Source organism: Protopterus annectens, chromosome 2.part0, assembly GCF_019279795.1.
Source record: "Protopterus annectens isolate FY-2018-M chromosome 2.part0, PAN1.0, whole genome shotgun sequence".
Taxonomy (NCBI): Eukaryota; Metazoa; Chordata; order Ceratodontiformes; family Protopteridae; genus Protopterus; species Protopterus annectens.
Genome location: NC_056728.1, coordinates 1,727,756,988 through 1,727,777,789, shown reverse-complemented (window position 1 = coordinate 1,727,777,789; position 20,802 = coordinate 1,727,756,988). Strand labels below are relative to the sequence as shown.

General features: G+C 43.4%; 1 protein-coding gene across 1 annotated transcript in view; it reads right to left on the bottom strand.

Moving 5' to 3' along the window:
- Positions 1–20,802, bottom strand: part of EPHA8 (EPH receptor A8) — a 2,987,396-nt gene that overhangs the window by 785,490 nt on the left and 2,181,104 nt on the right. Inside the window, exon 7 of the mRNA XM_044061766.1 lies at positions 20,413–20,575. Within this exon, the coding sequence (XP_043917701.1) occupies positions 20,413–20,575 (163 nt within the window). The remainder of the gene's footprint in view (positions 1–20,412; positions 20,576–20,802) is intronic.

Below are 20,802 nucleotides of genomic sequence, written 5' to 3'. Positions count from 1 at the left end.
TATGTGGTACTGTCGGGATAGTATGTATAGTAAATGTGGATGACTATGCTATAGATGGCATACTGCTATACAGCATGTATTGGACAACAGGTATCTGCCTGTATGATACCCTTGTGTAGGATATGCGTCCCATCCGGGGAATGCAGTGTAGGCCAATGCATGCATTTCCAGATGTGGAAGGACATATCCCTAGTGTGTTTGCATGTACCTAAGAGGGCTATATGCCACACAGGTGTGGTCCCAGGAACGTGTGGCGGTCAATACCACTGGTTACTGTTATAGTATAGTACTGGAAGGATCCAACTGTTACTGAGTTCCCTACAACTGTGAGTCATTTGTCAGGACATCATCTAATGATTGGTTATAGTCATGCTGTTGAGGTGGTGTATACTACCAGACTGCAGATCATTGACAGATATCAATGATATCACCCACAGCATAGTGCCAACCCATGTCATACACACATGTGTACCCATGTTAGTATATATCTGTAGTAGAATGCATACTGGCCATCGAAAGATACCATGAGATGTTAACAATGTGTAGAACAGGGTATGTCACACATCCCACGTGTCCACTATGCACGTACATGCAGACAGTGGTGCGCACACACCATGCTCACAGATGTACACCCGCTAATTTGTAATGCACACATCACACACATACTGTCCACTCACTAACACATGTTGGCAACACTGTACACTTCAGCCAAGTGGCACATGGGTGGACAATACATACTCAGACCTAACACTGGTATAAACAATGCTACAATGACTATCAGAGCTGTGATGCATAATGCCTGCTCAGATATGCCTACAAGGATATCAGTACACTTTCCTGTTGGCAACTTGCTACTATTGCTACACTGCTATAATGTCACCCTGTGCATCAGAACCATGTTAGCCTATTCCTGCATCAATGTGACAGATGACAGGAGGTGGCACAGGTGTCATCATATGCACAGGTTGTGTTGTAGGTTTGCCAGAGCCCGACATTGACCCATCCAATCGGCATGTCTGTGTGTGTGTGTGTGTGTGTGTGTGTGTGTGTGTGTGTGTGTGTGTGTGTGTGTGTGTGTGTGTGTGTGTGTTTGTGTGTGTGTGTGTGAGGGACAACAGTACTGCATGGGCCAATGTTGATGTAATGTGTGTGTGTATGTGTGAGCTCTAGTTGTATGGTAAATGTGTGTGTGTCTGCATGCACACAACTCCACCATGTGACTACCATATACGGGCGGTTGTGGGACAGCCACAGACTGTACCTGCTAGGCTGTACAGATCACTGTCTCTGGCCACGGACACAGTACCTGTGCCTAGCAGGGGTGCTACGGGCAGTATCGGGTACCAACCCTGACTGGGTGCTATCATCAGAGGCAGAGGTATGATGAATGGACCCATGTCCCTGCTTGGACTGGCCAGCGCCATGTGCACGTGGTCTAGTAGGACGGTCAATGGACAGGCCAGCCCCAGCATTGCTGGGGCTGGTACTGCCACTACAGGAGCGGCTGTGATCCGTGGTCCATCCGCAACAACTGCCAGCTGATGCTTTTGCTGGCATGCATCCGCATCGGCTTCTCATCCATCCCACATGGTCCTGGCTCATGGCTAACACATTGTGGAGGACATCTAATATCTCCCTCCAATGGCTATCAATGACCTCGGTGTAATTCCAGATGGCACTGGCAAGGTCACAGATGCTGTCATTGATAGCAGTGTAATGGGCCCTCTGCGCCCTTAGTCCCTGTCGGGTGTACCATTCCATACGTGCCTGTGCCTGCATTACAGCCCGGAACATATTGGAGGTTGTAATACCTCCAGGGTCACGTCTGCCAGAAGCAATACGACCAGTGGTGCTCCCCCTAGAACCCCTGGACATCCGCCTATCTGGTACAGTTCTGGTAATCTGGCTATGGCTGCTGTGAGGGGATGCATATACCATAGGTACCACACTCTCCTGGTCAATGCCAACTGTATGCTGTCCCTCAGCTACGGCCATTGGTGATGAGGGATGTATTAGCAGTATGAGTGTGCGCATAGATGGGGTTGACCGCTGTGTACTGTCGATCGGTGGACCAACGACAGACCCTGTCAGACCTTCCTGTGCCACGATACATGTCTCATCATCTCCACTATTAGTGGCGGTGACATCAGGTTCCCTGCTGCATTCAGCCACCCCTAATTCAGTACCTGTGGAAGGAAGACAGGAAACACACTTTTCAATCTGTACATGATGTTAGCACACATGCACACATGCACACATGAACACATGAACACATTAACACATGAATACATGCACACATGCACACATGAACACATGCACACATAAACGCATGCACACATGCACACATGAACACATGCACACATGCACACATGAACAGAGATACACTGCTCACTACAGCACATACACACTCACACACACACACACACACACACACACACACACACACACACACACACACACACACACCAGCAATCCAACACATACACAATAGTGGGTGATGGTGGGTGACAGTATCGCAAGGCAAACAGTCACCACACATGTGTCAGCATGCAGACCATGTATTGCTCAACACCATGCAGTGCAAGAGTAGACAGCCCTATCTAATAACATTATACATGGCTTTGATGCATGTGTGTAGTTGTTCAGTGATTGGCTACACCCTGGAACCCAATGTGTACATGGACACAACATTGCTGTGCAAGTATTATCTGCTCTGCAATGTCATGTGCACCATCATTCAATGGTATACATACCATGGCTGCATGTGTTATCTGTGTGACACATAGATTGCCATGTATGAGGACAGTGTCTGTGTCCATAGCACATAATAGTGGGCACAGGTGTAGCAAATGCATGCAATGTACAGACATGGGATGAGTGGTGCATGTAGACATGAAGGAATCACAATGCACGACATGGACATTGTACAGTGGTTATGGTGAGTGTGGGACATATTGCAGATATGTCAGTGCCAGCCATGACATGGCATGCTACACGATTGCAACATTAAACACCACACATACCCAATGTGTGTCATGTGACCTATACACCCAATAGCATTTCAGGACATATATGTGACTCTTTCTACAGATGGCGACTGATGTGCAAAATGTTTATACTAGCATATGTAAGCACACACACAACATGCTATGTATGGTGTGTATAGGTGCATATGTTTGCACACACAGAACAATGAGGTGCACAGCAAAGACTTCTATGTGTAGTACTGTGGTCACTGTAACCGGATGGGGTGTAGTACCATGTGCCATCATCATCATCATGCATCTTGTGGTCACTCACAGCTACTACTGTGTGACAGACCACCGCCTAGCATGCTGTACCTGAACGGCAGTGCCGTGGATACGTTCACTATTACACAGCCACTTTGTACATGGGTGTATGAGTTGCCCAGTAGGGAGCATTTCCTAACATGTCTGTGTTATGTGTTGAAGAGTGTTGCACAGCCCCATGATAGGCCTCTACCCCTGAGGTACATCATGTGTGTGTGGATGACATGTGGGATACTGAAGTGTGACCTTACAGCGGGTGTGTGGTTACACCATATGTAGCATGACTTTGTGTACTGCATGTGATAAATGTGTTATGTTGTGTACAGGTGTTGCACTATGCCTATCCAATGTCCAGTACGGAGTTGCCACAACTGTGTGTCATGCTCTGTGTATTGCATGTCATTGAGGCAGCTACTGACATTACTGAGCTATGCAACGCCTCACAGCAAACATGCATGGCATGCATTATGCGTAGGTGTGTTACGTGTACATTGCCTACACCTCACCTATGATATGCATATTTCATTACCAACATTGCAGGTATAACACACTCACCAGCATGGATCGGCTGCCCTGCTGTCACATCAGAGGGACCTATGAGAATATGAGAAGGTTCGTCAGTGACCACAACTGTGGCATTGCTAAAGTGGGTATGCTAAACTGCAGTACAACAACAGTCAACAATCACAGGTGTAGGGATATTATTCAAACTATCCGTATTGCACAACACTAGGCAGCGGAACTGCTAAACACACAGTACACATCTCACGTACACATAATCTAACAATACAGTTAACTGTAGTCTACAGATAGGGCATGTTACCTGCTTGCTCCAGGTGGATGTGCTGGGTGGCTCCGGCCTCCATTACAACACATGTCAGAGGTTGATGTAGCTGTTGTCCAAGAGCCATCATGCTTAGAAGCAGCTCCTCTGCTCTAGTGAGGGGGGGGTGAATGGCCACCCCACCACCCATGGCAAGCTGCTGTCTTTGGATATCAGACGCATGCCGCTGGACTTGTCTAATTAATTCACTGCAGTGATGGCGTACCTGCTCATATGTCTGGTTATGCATGCCTATGTCATTTACCCAATGAACAAGTTCCTGCCACAGTGCAGTCCACTCCTGCTGGTGCTGGCTGCTTCTGGAGAAGAGCATTGTGTACCACTGCAATAGGCTGTGGAGTATCACCTCTTCCTCGTCCGCTGTGTACGCTGGGTTGCATTGGTGGGCCATCTGGCTGAAAAAGATATGAACAATATGTGTGAGAGTGTCCTGTGGCACACTTTACACCTTTACCCACAGATATCACTTTACTGACATATATACCATCCTATTGTCTGTCAGAGGTTACACATGTTCAATACCACTTATTGGTTCTCAGGCCACAACTAACTAACACTGCCTGGCAGACTCTATATATCACACCACTATACAACAGTACCCGACACACTGTTTGTGACACATTGCACAACCTCAAGACAGGGGTGTATATCACACCAGTGCACGAACAGAGATGTCATCCATTGCAATGGATGTAAAGTACAGGTACAGTAGTACCAATCAACCACCCTAGTCATTGATGCCATAGCCCTGCCTAACAGATGTGTCCAGTTGTTACTATAGGTAGTATACTGCTGTAACAGACTATACATGTTGCTGGATACACACGTTTACCCTGTAACACACATATGATTGCAGCCATTGTACAGGCATAATCACACACACATCAGGCAAACATACAACGCACCACTGTATGCCAACACAGATGAGCATTACCTGTGTACCATACGATACTGTGTGCCGCTACTTACACACCCTTATGCCTGCATTCTGTCCTCTGTGGAGACTACAGGAAACACACATGACAGTGTTTCCAAGCAATGTGAACACACACCATACTGTGATGTTTAGACCTACAGCTTCAGGTAGTACTACAGTTCATATTGGTGATGGATTCACCATCAGTACCACTCACTAAGCATACATGTATTGCTTTAGCCTACAATGAGACACCACATTCATCAACGGAGAACTACGTCACATCATATGCCGTCCTACTATGTCTGCCTAACAGTACATTACACATCAGTTGCTGTCCTCACAGCTAGGATAGGCACTACCATGTCAGATACAACATCACACTAAGCTATCACACCTTTACAGACCTTGCGCGCATTCAGCATTACACTTATTCAACCTCACATAGCAGCTATTGCATTAAGTACATGTGTGAGTGCATAGTGTCATAGGTAGGTAATATGCTACTGGCCCTAGGGCCTACAGCAGCCTAGCCATACACTACCCTGGCCTTTGACACACATGTACTTTGATTTCACTTGCCCCTGCCAACCTGAACCACAGAGGTGTTTCCTGGGGTGTATTACCAATCTCCCACACAATCATCAGGGGTAATTATAACAACTGCTAAGGAGGAGCCTTGTTTGCTATTGCTATGTGGTCTATTCCGGTGTATGGCATATCTCTGAGATGGGAACCTATCCCTCCAGCATGTGCCGTTTAGTGAGCTGACAAGGTTTAGGGCCCTACAGCGTGTATCCTGGAGGGATTGTGATATGTTGCCATGGTGGTTGTCACCCAGCTATGGGTGTGACATACCTCTCTATGTCCGGCAAAGGTCACCTCTGTGTGGCCAGTATGCAATACAGTGTAGTTGTGGTTTTGTGAGTCAGTCTGCATACGGCATCTGTTTGCAGCCAGTATTACCCTCTGGGAGGTCTGTCTATGGCCTGTTCGCCTGGTGTAGTTGCCATGTGAAGTACATACCACACAGGGCATTGTGATGAGTAGACGGGAACTCTACCCTATACTTCCATAGATGACACACCTGTTGTCATGACACATACCACACAGACAGATTACAGGTGTAGTGTGGCACTGTCTTCATCAAAGCGGAGGCTACTGTCCACCTGTGTCCCATGTTCCCTTTTCACACCTTCACTGTTAGGTAGATCTCTACCTATGTGGTAGTTAATGGGTACACTGTTTTGGGAAGGTGGAATGACACTGCAGTATCAACACTTGTCTACAGTCCATGCCTTGGTCACCACACGCCTGTTGCGGTACATATGACCCCGTGTCTCTCTGTCTCTCTCTCACTCTATATGTATATATATATATATATATATATATATATATATATATATATATGCATATCTATACACATACATGTACACATCCATTGCTGTACACATGGATGTACATATCGGCACATGTACAGTCCACCTTTCATGGTGGGGATATCACTTATGCGACAGTTGTGGGATGTATAGGTATGTGATTAAATTGCACAGTGTTGTGCAGAATGCATGTGGGTGTCCTCAGCCCTTGTAGCATTAGCAGGCCTCACTGGCTGTAACACAGCAGATCTGACAAATCTGTCCCACAGCATTTAACCACCACATGACATATGTCAACACTACCATAGCTGGCCTTAGGCATAGGCCAACTGGGCGGCCGCCTAGGGTGCTGCTCTAGCAGGGGTGCTTTTCCACCATTTATGTGGTGTAGTAAGACAAGAATGGGGGCACCAAGATGTGTGGTAGGGGGCACCGTGGTGCCCTTTTGCCTAGGGCACCAGTTGACCTAAGGCCCCTCCTGCGCACTGCATGCTGTTTTCTAAGCCATACACTACGACCTACATGGATATATGCACATATCAACCTTCACTGACAGATATCTGTCCACCCTTCACTAACAGTTGCAGTATGTCCCTTGCCCTATGCACATGTGCAGATACAGATAAATACATACTGCTGCCACACATGGATGATTTGCAGTGTGTAGAGTACTCTTCAGGAACATCTACAACATGCCAACACATACATGTGAGTTACATACCTTACCTTTGTATTCCCCTGCTCCGTGTGTTACGGTTTTGTAGTTTTTTTTTATTGGTGGTTTGTTTTGGGTTTTCACCCTCTATTTAACTTTCTGTCTCAGTTTCTCACTCTGTTACATCTCTGTCTCAGTCTGTGTCTGTGTCCGTGTCTCTCTCTCTCTCACTCTCTATCTCACAGCACCTGCAATGATATAATTGCATGTGTGGACTGCAGGTACAGCCTGCTTTTCTAGGTATCTGCACTTGAGCATGTGACAGCCTTTGCACCAATTGCTGCCCACCATTCAGTAATTGCATGTAGCCTGCTGTTTGGTGATTGCATTACTCACTGTGATGGCAGCCCACTGCTATAAAATGCTAGGTTAGGTAGGCGTAGCCCTTTCAGATTTCCAAGGTGGGGCCCATGCTTGTTTGCTCTGGACACCGTTGTGCCAGTCTGAAGTTGGTATATGTCTCTTATCTGATGCTAGGGTTGTAGCCAGTTATATGCATGTTGTACTCAAACCTGAACGTTGCTGCTTCCAGTACACACATCTCAATGTAGACATGTATGCACCCCTCCAAATGCTAACACAGGATACATGGGAGCATGTACTTTTTTCTCACTTACACAATTAACTGCCATACAAATGTGGTTATTGCACTGTATTCCTGTAGCCAGTATTTATCCTGGTCTGATACTGTGTGGTGTTTGTAAGGTGCTACTGTAACATTATTCACTGCTAGGATGGCTGGTTCTACTTTCACAGTCATGTCATGCAATTCCACAACCACTGCTGGTAAAGACCCACAGAAAAGGATTTGTGTTATACCATTCCTAATTTCCATTTCCATTCCCTCATTGTAATGCATGATATATTTATTTCAGAACCAAGTTATTTGTTTATCTGCTCTGGCTTAGTGATAATTCATGCAGTCTATTGTGTCAATGGTCTGGGGTTCGAGACTGGCAGAGGTTTTTTCTTTTGCTGCTCAGCAGAACAAGGGCCCTGCCATAGAGTGACTAAGGCACTTTTAAGCAGTTGTAAGCGGGTTTGCGTGGGTTTGCACGACACTTAGTGATGCTTAGCTAAGCGTACACATGCTCACACTCGCTTAATCCCACTTACTACTGCTTAAAAGTGCTTACTCCTGCTAACAACCATGCTAATTTCTTTTAAAGAAAAGAAAATGGGGAGATAGGAAAGTGGTGAAAAAGGGGGCACAAAGAGGGACAGACAGTAGGTAAACAAGCTCGGGATGTGCATGACGGGTGTAGGGAAGGTCCATAGCTGCCCATTTCTTTAACAGCAACAGCTGTGCATATGCAATGAATTTGGAGTGAAATTTGAAACCTTCCACCCCTGGGAGAGGGGTGAGGACAACAAAGTATGTTGTACTGCCAATTCTAATTATCAGCTTACATGTCCAATGGACATGTGTGAGAAATGGGCAGCTATGTATGGGGCGTAAATTTTTTGTGGGTACAGATTGCCATTTTTTTTTTTTCAGGTGAGAGTGGGAAGTGAGGTAGAGGAAGTAGGTATGTCCAGGGAGGTAGGTTGGTAAGGTAAACAGACAAGCCAGACAAGCCGCATACAGGGGCGGTGTATGACACATGTGGTGGGTGAACACAACTGACGGGGTCAGATGTTTGGAAATCGCAAGCCCATGAGCCCACAGATGGTAACAGTGGAACTGAGATCCCCACCCATGGGCAGTCACCGCTGAGCCTTCACAGCCCTGAGGGTGGCTGTGCTGGGGGCTGTGTAGGATGGGCAGGCTCACCCATGAGACGCGCCACTCTCGCCTCAAGCTGGCATAGGGGAACAGCGACTGAACGCTGGATCTCTCCACACACCACAACTCGGACCCTTCTAAGGGTGACAGGTGGCCCTTCTCCACCCACGCTTGCACGGGGGGGATGAGCCCCATCACCTGCAGCGCTTCCACCCAAAGATGGCACAGAACCAATGGAGGACGGGAGCCCGGGCTGGGCACCGGACCTGCTGGTGCCAGGTGCACTCGCCAGCTGAGGAGGGACAGGTGGGTCTGCTAGGACCGGCCTTCCCATACGTTCTGTGATTAGGTGTGTTTAATTACAACATAAGCAATACAGCATTCCAGATTAGTTGTAACAGCATGCAATAATATTCCCATTAACTCAACACACCAAGGTTACAACAGTTGAACAGCAAGCATAACACATGCATATATTGAACCACAGTGGATATTCCAACAGCATGCAGGGATGTTTGGTAGCAACAGGCCACCATGATTGTGGTGTTTAAACAGGGCACATGCATCAACGCGAATGCAAATATTTATAGAACAATAGGACATATGCCCCAACAAATATGTAAGATTACACATACCCATTGAGTTGTGGAATTGCATGGTTTATGCACATACAGTAGGGTGTAGAAAAACCTCGGTTAACATCTTATAATTACCTTTTCGTCTACACTACATTCCTAGTGACTGCAAGTGTATATCCCCTACATGTATTATTACACTTGCCACCATACATTAGGTTGTGTAATGGGTTTGGCTAGTTCAATATATGCCTGACCTATATCTGACATACTAACTGTCCAGGATGCAGATGTTACTGCTACATATTTCTTGATTGCATTTATATTTCTTTATCTACATATCTGGGATGTTTTCACATGACATTTTCACTTTGATTTGTACAGAACCCTGCATTTCTTGACACACACTCACATTTCTGGGGAAAAATAACATGCTACACGTGTGCCAGATTTACTTATTCATGCCAGTCAGTAACTGACTGTTGTGGACTGTATATATGTTTCACAGCTACTAGCACTTCCATCACCCACTTTATCTGGGACTGCACAACTCTGGGGTGCCAGCACCTTTTCAAACAGTACTGTTTGTAAAATGCAAGGGTACAACAACATTTCAAACTCTGTGACACAGAAACACTCTGGGTTTTAGACTTTTATTAATGACATTACACACTTTTCCACAGGCTTACTCCTTTATTTGTTTTAACGGTGTATATGGCAGACATGTTCAAGACATATTATACCTTTATTAATGGGTTAGAACACTCTTTTTTTAGGCTCACTCACTTATTTTATATGACAGTGTCTGCAGAGATATTATTCCAGACATATGTTACCTTTCTTAATGGGTTACTACACTCTTTTTCTGCCTCTCTGATGTTTTTATCTGACAGTACATGCAGACGACTTATTCAGGCAATTTTATGGCTGTATTATTGGACTACAACACTTTCTTTCATGCTCTCTCCCATATTTTATATAATAATACATGCAGAATAATCACTAACCTGCCTGATGGTGCAGCCTTAGCAGCCTATCAGCATAGGCTTGCTGATTCGCAGCATGGTCACCTGCAGCTGTAAAGTAAATGAAAGGATATTGGGACATACCTATCCATTATACATACTCCATTATCAATTCTTACACACTGCATTCCATGGCTACTTACTCAGTTGTGGAGCATCCCGCATCCCACGGGCCTCCTGTATCCATTGGCTCAGGTGGTCCTGCTTTCATCTCTTCAGGTCTGCATGGTGGTGACGGACCTGCTCACCAGTCTGAGGAACACTTGCGGCACTGGTGAGGTCACAAGCTAACCGGTTCCAAGCCTCTGCCTTGTACTTTGTCCCTTGGAACTGGCCCTGCAGGAGTCTTGACTCATGACGGTGGACAAGGAACCAAACCATGTATTTCGACTCCTTGATGCCCCAACGTTGCGCTCGGAAGCATGTTCCCTCTCCAACACCAGACATTCTAACTGCAGATGTGAGCTACAATCAGTTATGGTGTGTATTCCCGCCTGTGGGGCTTAAATATGCCACATTTCCTGCACTTTTTTGTGATTGGCCATTTTGTAAAATTCTCGGCTGACTGCAGACCTGCTTAGTAATGGTTAAACTACCATTCGTAAGTATATGAATGTTAACAGTGGCTGTTTCCCCTATGTTGTCATGGCTTAGTGGTTCTGTACTTGCTTCTGATGCACAGAGTCCTGGGTTCGAACCTTGTCATTCATTTTATTTTCATACTGTCCAGACAGGCTACGGGGTGTGGCTGCATTTAAGCAACTTTTCTCTATGTTGCTCCTCGGTACCCTACGGTGCCCTGGTTGGCACAGTGTGCATGTCCGCGCAAACACATTGCGTTGGGTAAAGTGCTGTTAAACTATGGGCAACTCTATTGCGTTGGGTAAAGCGTTATTGAACTATGGGCAACTCTATTGCACTGGGTGAAGCGCTGTTGATCTATGGGCAACTCTATTGCGCTGGGTGAAGCGCTGCTTAACTGCAGGCAATTTTATATTGGGATCCTTTAAAATATTTATTTTGTTCACTGATACATTGGCCATTTCACTGCTTTTTAGTTATGTTTAAACATATATGTCAGGTATTATTCCATATTCTGATTTAAAAAATAAATACGAAAGGGAGTGGTGGGACTCAAACTGTGAATGCCTCTTCTTTGCGCGAACGTTCTACCATTACGCTACTGCTATTTAGTGCAATTTGTATAAACATTCTTTCTTATGCTCTTCCATGTCGGAATTGCTAACTGTAGCTAAGCAATGGGCACACCCGCACACACACGCGCAAATACGGGCAGCTATTTTGGGAATTTAAAAAAAAATAATGTTATGCGTTTTAGAACTGTGATGGGGGTTTACAATATCAGACAGTGAGATGTTGGGTGCAGGGACATTTGAGCGGACTCGCTCTTGTTTATTTGCTTTTATTTTAAACACTTGCAGGGGTGTGGACATTTAGACTGCTTGGCAGTTGGACATGCCCCCTGCTTTCTTACACGGTCCGTGTAAGACTTACGGTTGAGTCAGCATGCCCTCATGCATATTCATGGCACGCTGATGTCATACTGTTCAACTGCAGCCTCCGAGTAAGACTTATTAAGTCTTACACAAAGGATTTGTAAATCCGGGGGTCTGTCTTTCAATGTTATTTTAAATATTTCCTGTGTTTTTGAACTATGATGTCACTGTGATTATATACTTAGTATTTTCTTGTTCTTTTATTATTTATTATTAAATATATGTAAAGCTTTAATTGTGGCTGATCTTTGCATATATATTTAAGTTTTGAGAGTATTTTCATATTTATTTGATGACACTGTTTGGGCCACTCCTAATAGCCTTGCTCTTGGTCAAACTACCATTTGTACTGATATTAATTTCATTCTGTATACTGGGAACCCTTGTAAGGGCCTTAAGGTAGCTGGCAGGAGTGTCTGGGGTGGTGGTATCTACTTCATAGTCTGAGTAGAAGGGCACATAGCTAGTAAACATGTGCCAGGTGTGTGTGTGTGTGTGTGTGTGTGTGTGTGTGTGTGTGTGTGTGTGTGTGTGTGTGTGTGTGTGTGTGTGTGTGCGTGCACGCGCGCATGTGTGTGTGTATGTGTGTGTGTGTGTGTGTGTGTGTGTGTGTGTGTGTGTGTGTGTGTGTGTGTGTGTGTGTGTGCGTGTAAATCAAATCTCCAAGAGCATGTGTGTCAGCTTCTTGGGCAGGGACACAAAGCACTGGTTGGACAGGGAGGGTGCTGGAGATCTTGGCTTGGACACTCAGATGAGATCTCAACTCTATAGCTGTGTCAGTGGGGAGTCTTATTGGGGATCTGGAGAAAGAGAGCAAAATCAGCCCCGGACTGTGTTCCCCATGAGCTCTTAAGGGACATTGGGCTTGATTGTGCTTGATGCAGGCGCTGCATCTGGAGATACTGTATGTGTACCTGTTATCCTCCCAGTGAATGTCACCCACTGGTACCAATGGTGAGGAATGAGGCTCCCTGATTACTCACCAGAGGTGGAGAGTCATCACAACTACACTGACAGTTTCAATTTAAAAATAAAACATTAAATAAAATATTTGACTATTAAAAATACTGAAATAAACTTAATCTAACAGAAAAAGATAAATAAAAATCTTTGATTCCGTAAAACCATTTAAATACTAGTTTAATTTCCTAAAATCTTACTATTTGTAGTCTAGGGTCCTCATAACTGGTGTCAGCACAATTCTTTATGTCCTTATTTTAATCTGGGCTACACAGTTTCCAACACAATTCTTTAAAACTGTTTTTATTACTAGATAGGAATTTCCGTGTAGGGCATCTGTTTGAGGCTGGTAATCCTCTTTGTGAGGTATTTCTGTGGCCTTTCCAGTTGTTGTAGATGTCTTGTGAGGTGCATACCAAAAGGGGCATTGTACTCTATAATGGGTTTAATGAGTGATGATTAGAGGAGAACAATGACCTGTTTTTTCCCGGATGAGAAACCTTTTGTGATGAGGTGTGCCACTTAGAAGGATTTCCTGACTACTGTGGCGATGTGATTATCAAAGGAGAGACTACTGTCCACCTGTGTCCCAAGGTCTCTTATCACACTTTCAGTGTTAAGTAGACTGCCGCCTATGTGGTAGTTCACGGGTACAGAGTTTTTACCAAAAGGGATGACAATGCACTTTTTGGCATTGAACTTGAGGCCATGGCTTTGACACCAGGCATCTGTCTTAGTGATGCCCTTTTGTAGGATGTCCACATCGTTAGGAGTTTTGATTATGGCTCCAAGTTTGCAGTCATCTGCGAACGTTGTTAGCCAAAGACATTCTGTGTTAGCCTGTACTTCAGAGAAGTAGATACCAAACAGGAGAGGACCTAGGACTGAACATTGTGGTACTCCACTTGTAACTGGTCTGAAGTTGGATTTAGAGTCTGCTACTTTCACAGTGTGGGTTCTGTCAGTGAGCCAGTTGGCAACCGATCTTCTGACATAGGGATTTATACCTAGTTTAGTGAGTTTATCTATAATTCCAGAGTGGGGGATGGTGTTGAAAGCCTTGGTGAGATCTAGATAGGCTGTGTGAACTAGCTTACCCTCATCTACGGCTTTGGTGACCACTTCACAGAAGTCCATCAGGATTAGGAGACATGATCTGCCTTTTACAAACCCGAAATGGGTAGGGTCCAGAGTTTGGAGATTACCAATGTCATTGTTTATAAGTTCCACAATGATACGTTCCATAGCTTTGCAGACCAGGCTCATCAGGCTAATGGGGCGGTAGTTCCCAGGGTCAGTGGTGGCTCCCCCTTTGTGGAGTGGGATAACCATTGCTGTGTGCCATTCAGTGGGCACAAAGCCTGAGGTGAGGCTATGATTGAACATGGTACTTAGGTGGGGTGAGAGTTCATTCTGTAGTTTATGTAGAACGCAGCCTGGGATATTATCAGGTCCCATGGATGCTGTGTTCTTGGCTTTGGAGAGTATGTTTTTTACCTGTGCAGCCATAATTACAGGAACTTTGCATTCTTCCGGTATAGAGATGGGCTCTTTAGGGGATGAGAAGGGGTAAAGTTAGCACTGAACCTATCTGCCAGGATGTTGGCAATATCAGTTGGTTCTGTATATTTAGTGCCATTGTGCTGTAACTCAGAGCAGATCTGAGTGTTGTCATTGAGATTCTTAACATAGCTATAGAATGCTTTGTGGTTGTCCTTAGAATCAGTGGTGATTTTGTTTACGTAACTAGCTTTGGAGGATTTTATGAGGGATTTCAGCTTCTTACTGAGGCTGACCACGGAGTTCCTCCAATCATTGGATTTTTCTCTTTTTTGCAACAGTTTCTTTCTTCTGTTGTAGTTTGTTTATGGCAGGGGACCACCATATTGACTTCCTTTTTTTGGAGGATAGCATCTTGGTTCTGTTATGGATTGCACGATCCATGCACTCATGTAAGTGCTTATAAAGTGCAATTGTATAGGATTCAGTAGTCGTATCTCTATTGTCCATCAGCATGGGTGTCGTGAAGTTTGCCATTTCTGTCTTAAGAAGCGTGAAGTTGGCTTTGTAGAAATTTTTTACGGTGGTTTCCCTAATGGGGGGGGGGGGGCTGGGGTTGGGATGTGGATGTCTAGGGTGATTTTTTTGTGTTCAGACCTGACCAATGAGGAATTGACCTCTGGTGTGGAACACCGGCTACCCATGTTGGTAATGACCAGGTCTAGGATGCTATTGCCCCTGGTGGGGGTGTGGATAATTTGATCCAAGGCATTGGAATTTATGAATTCCAGAAATGTTGAGCACAAGAGTTGGTAGATGAGTAGTTTGTAAAACATATTGGGCTTCCTTGTGTACAGGGCTAGAGTGTCCAGATTATACCAAGCACTACTGACTGCATCCTCCATAGTGCCCACTAAATGTAGGACTATTTTCTGTGGAGATGACAGTTCCTGAGTAAAACAGCCCCTCACATTTCATCATTTGAAAGACCTTATTGACATTTATAGTTTAGTGGAGAGGAAAGCATAGAAATGGACCCTTAATCAGATGGCTCTGATTGCAGAGGATCAATACTATAAGGCTCTCTGGTCCTCTTTCTTGGGCTATCAAATGAATTCTCTGCATCAGAGCCATCTGACCCACATTTGTAGGTCCATGATCTTCCTATGATTTAGCTGAAGATTTTACCCGATGGAAAGCCTGTGATGAGATAGAAAGGTATACACCTGTGATCAACTATTGACACTGAACTATCAAGCACCAAATGGGGCAAAGCTTTATCCAACATCTGTTGACTCTGGCCAGCATGCCACCCAAAAGAAATACTGGAGTCCATAATGGAGCCATCAATATGGGGTAAAAGTCAAACCTTTTTTACAAGAGACACTGGTAGACTTCCTAAAAGCACCACAGAAACAAAAGCAGCCACAGGTGAAAGGGTGCCAAAAACCACATGCACCTTTTTTGACACAGCCAGTGTCAGAAAGACTGACATTAGAAAACATAAGCTCACTATACTCTAACATCTGAAGTTGAGAACCCATTGAATCATTAAAAGAAGTAAAATATGGAGCACTCACATACAATTTACCATCATGCATGTCAAAGGAAAACAAGAAAAGAGGGATAGAATCCCCCTTGCCAGTGATGAACCTACTGTCTGATAAATTTAGCTCTAACTTGTATGCCCCTCAAGATATACCTGAAAATGGCTCACTCCCAGCTATTGCAGAAAACCAAGTTCTAAAATTGCTCTCAAAAGCCAAAAATACTGCATCAATACATCTTGATAATATCCCTGGATGCATCTTAAATAGCATGAAGCATGGTTTTGCTACACCTTTAACAACATTGATTAATCTTAGCCTCCATACAGGTTTTTTACCAAGCAAATGGAGAACAGCTGCAGCCATTCCCATGCATTTGGGAGGACCTCCACAGACCCAGGCAATGACAGACCCATAAGTCTGACCAGCCATATATGTAAGGCTATGGAAAGATTTATCATGGAATTAATCATTCAGGATATAGTGGACCTCCAAACACTAGACATATCACAGTTTGGATTCATCAAGAGAAGGTCATGCTTATTGAACATAGTTTACTTTTGAAAAGATCACCAAAGCAGTGAATGAAGGTAAAATTGTGTACACTATATATCTCAACCAGGCCAAATCTTTTGGAAAAATTCCTCACTCATGCATAGTAGAAAAGTTAAATAAACTGGCAATAAATCCCTATGTCACTTACTGGATTGACAACTGGATGAGAGATAGAATGCAGATAATCACAAACAGGGGAAGTTACCTCCACAAAGAGACCAGTCACTACTGGAGTCCCCCAGCATTATGTACTGGATCCTATCCTGTTTGGTATCTACTTTTCTGAAGTAAAAGTCAATACCAAAGAGCTCTGGCTGACTAAGTTAGCAAATGACTGCAAGATAGGAGCAGTTATTGAATCTTCAAATGACTTAGCCATCCTATAGGAAGGTTTGTCTCAAATAAATGACTGCTGTCAAAAAAAAATAACATGTTCTGAAACTTAAAGCCAAAAATGCATTATTGTATCCTTTGGGAAGTCATATATCCCAGGGAACTACCACATTGAAAATATACCCTTATGAGTTGACCCCCTAGTTCAGGATTTAGGAACTTATCTGGACAGTGACCTAACCTTTGATCATTGTGTGTCTATTGTTGTAAGAAAGTCGTTCTGTGCTGCACAACTTATAAACAAATGGATGGTATCTAGATCTAAGGATGTCATTTCCCCCCTTTACTCAGCCCTCATTAGGCCAGTCATTAAATATAATGGTCCCTTTGACATGTATCTGTCCAGACACATGCAACAACTGCAACACCAATAGAGATACCTTACTAAATGGTTACAAGGCCTAAACAACATGGCCTACATGGACTGACTGAAAGTCCTGTCAATATATTCAGTATCCTACAGACTTTGAAGAGGTGAACTGTGTTGGGCATAGAAGGCATCTTCCAACTCATTAATGATGGGTTTACTGCACATCAGCAAGTCAAATGGCATCAATACATGGTCTAGGAATCTAAACCTCTCCTGCAACATCAACAGAAGGGTTTGGAGGGACAAGTATATTTCACAGAGGATACCCCTGCTATGGAGCAGACTCCCCATCCACATAAAATGAAGTTCATTCCTGTCTATTTTCAACCACAGCTTAGATCTACGGATGGGAAACAAACAGTTTACCCCAGGACTGCCCCCCTTGTACTACTAATTGACACGTTCAGCTCCTAAATGCTTTACCCCATGCATGGGTCCTCTCAAATTATCTATGGTATGATTCCAGTTTTTCTCATTAGTGGTAATATATAATTATTGACCATGGGATGGGTAAGACCAATCTATAACCAAATGGGGTAGGCTATTTTGAGCACAAAAAGGGAAACTGTCTAGGCTTAAAATGGCCCACAAGGGCAGCTATCCTAGTACTTAACCATGAATCTATGAGGATCCACTATGTCCTTAGCCAGGTCTTCATAACTGATTACAAGAAGAGCATGAGTCCTCTGTACTGGAAAGGTAGAACACAAGACTCTTCAAACTGGTATGTATACAGACAGCACTGATGAAACAGGTCCACCTATAAAGGACATCACTTTCTCTGAAGTACAGGAAGCAGCAGAGAGACAATCCTCCATCCTAGTTCCTCGTATACAATATCATGCAGAAGAAGCACAGATCTGATTCTAACAAAAGTATTAATTGTTCAGCTTTGGATGACTGTTTAAGAGGTGTGGCCAAGTTAACAAAGAAAAGTTTCTTAACAGACTGCACAGACATAGATGAAGATGGTTGGACTGGAGAAAAAGCCCAAAGTGGACATGAAGGAGAATACCTTAGTCTGTCGGAAGCAACAACCAAAGCAGCAACAGGGAAAGAATGAGGCTTTTCATGAACCTGGATTTCTAACAAGTCACCTTGTTAAACCTGGCATGAACATTCCAGGGTTCAGGTAAATTTTGAAGATTAAACAATAAAAATGCTTGCCACAGTGACACCTATTTAATGAATGATGTGTGATGGTAAGAAAGCGCCAAAGCCCTGCAACTGGAAAAGGAAAACAGGGTCAATCACCTGTGTTATGAGACAATAACATAATCCGAGAAGGAATATATATACATATAGAAAGATAGATAGATAGATACCTACACACACATAATTCCACTATGAAAAGAAAAGGAAACTAAACAAAATGAAAAAGATGGCTACCAAACCTATAAACATAAACTAGTAAAGTAAAAAATAAGAGTAATCTCAAGAAAGCTGTGGAGGGTAATAGAGGGACAGAGCCTTATAACCCAGGTGCCCCAGGTAGGTTCATATAGTGGTATAAAAGGAAAAGCATACCTATAATTAAGGAGAAAGGAGATGATACAAAAATTGTACGACACTATACTGTAGAGGTGGAATGTCAGTGCTAGGCAACACTTATGTTTATCTCTTCAAGCTGTGATCACAGTATCCTTCCTTAGCAGTATGAGTGTGTGCATGCGTGTGTGTGTGCGTGCGCATGTGCGAGTGTGCGTATTGGTATATGTGTGTGTGCATGTGTGTCTTTGTGGTAAAAGAAAAGTTACAGTAGAAAAATAGGGAATTCCATAACACAGGAGTTTCTAGTTATAATTAACTTAATAAGTTTATTAAGTGTTGAAGATATGCAACTCAAGAAATTCACCTTGAGATGAGAGTGTAATTCCACAGATGAATTCTGGCATAAGTGATGCAAACACATAAAAAGGTAGCTTTGATTGGAGACTTGATTCTAATTATTTTTAGTGCACAGAGCATTAGGTGTTGTATGTACTACAAGTTATAGAAACAAATACAGGGGCGCAAACTGTTTTACATCTTTTAAATCTATAAAACACTTAGCTCAGCCATATGGACAATGGCCAGAAGTTAATTGTCCCTCAGATGTTTTAACAGCTGTTTAATGCTTCAGTTTGCCAAGCTTTTGTGTGGGAAAGAAATATCTAACAGCTTTTGAAGCTGTTGTAACTTCTTGCCTATGTTATGTGGTGAGTGGCAATGGCCAGCATTATGCTGTAGTGCAAGTCTAGAATTAATCATGGCAGAGAGGTGTTTAACCAAACACATTTAGGGTTTATAAGAGCTGAGATGTGCTTAAATATTTTTTTCCTTCACAGATTTAGAGCACATGCGGCTTACTTCATGCACTACAATATGACTTGCTTCCTCTGGAAGCATGAGAGAGATCAAGGAATGTAAATGAGATCACCATAACAGCCTGATGAGATGGGGACCGTGATGAGAAAGAAGGAAGTACTAGCCAGGAAAACTTTGCTGTGTGATGAATAAAACAACGTAAAACAGAAAACACTTTTGCAGACCTGTGGTAGGATAGAACATTGTACTTATTCTCCATAAGTTTTTGTTCAGGTTGTTTAAATCAGTAGGGTAAAACGCAAGCTGCAGTGAACTGGTAATTATCATAAGGGCTCTTCAAGTGACTATTTAACATGCATGGATATGTGTACAATTACATTATTTGATTAGGGAGGGTGAAGCACATGGCATGAGGAGGAAGCAGGCATAGCTTACAATTAGCCTGCATTTAAAGAAACTAGTCCTAATATGATGCCCGAGCCTACTGATTGACACAACAACATAATCTAACCACATGGTCTCAGTGATAATTAAGAGATGCCAGTAGGTACAAATTCCCACCTAAAAGTCATATATTGAAACTCATTTGATGCAAATTAGGTTCATATAACTACAAACAAAATTTTGGTCATCTACTTCAAAGTAAACAGGGCTGGTAGTACACGCTGCAATCAGTCCTAGTTATCTTCATATCAGTAAATTTCACATCAGCTGTGCCCTTCCTAAAATAAAGCAGAAAGGGCACATTCAATGCAGTAAACTTGCAAGCCTAGCAAGCTTGCTTTAGACCTACTTGCTTTTCCTGTTTCGATTTCTATTGTCTGGCTGAATTTTCCACAGCCTGCTGATGTCCGTGCTCGAACCTGAAATGCATAGCGAGTTGCAGGCTTCAGTCCTGACACAGTTGCACTTGTCATTTTAGATTTCAATGTAGAATAACTCTGAAGTTCCTTATCCTAAACAAAAGAAACACATAAATATAACTCACATCATCAACTTTATTTTGTATTGATGTAGCATATGTAAATAAGACAACACAAAAGAATAAAATACCTAATTTTATGGAAATATTTTGTCACATTTAATGCAAAAGAGGAAGTAAAGTAATCAAAGTCTCCAAGAAATTAATAATTTATTTAAAATGTAGGCTGTCCAGCTGTCTTGGTAAGCTAATCCTCTCCTA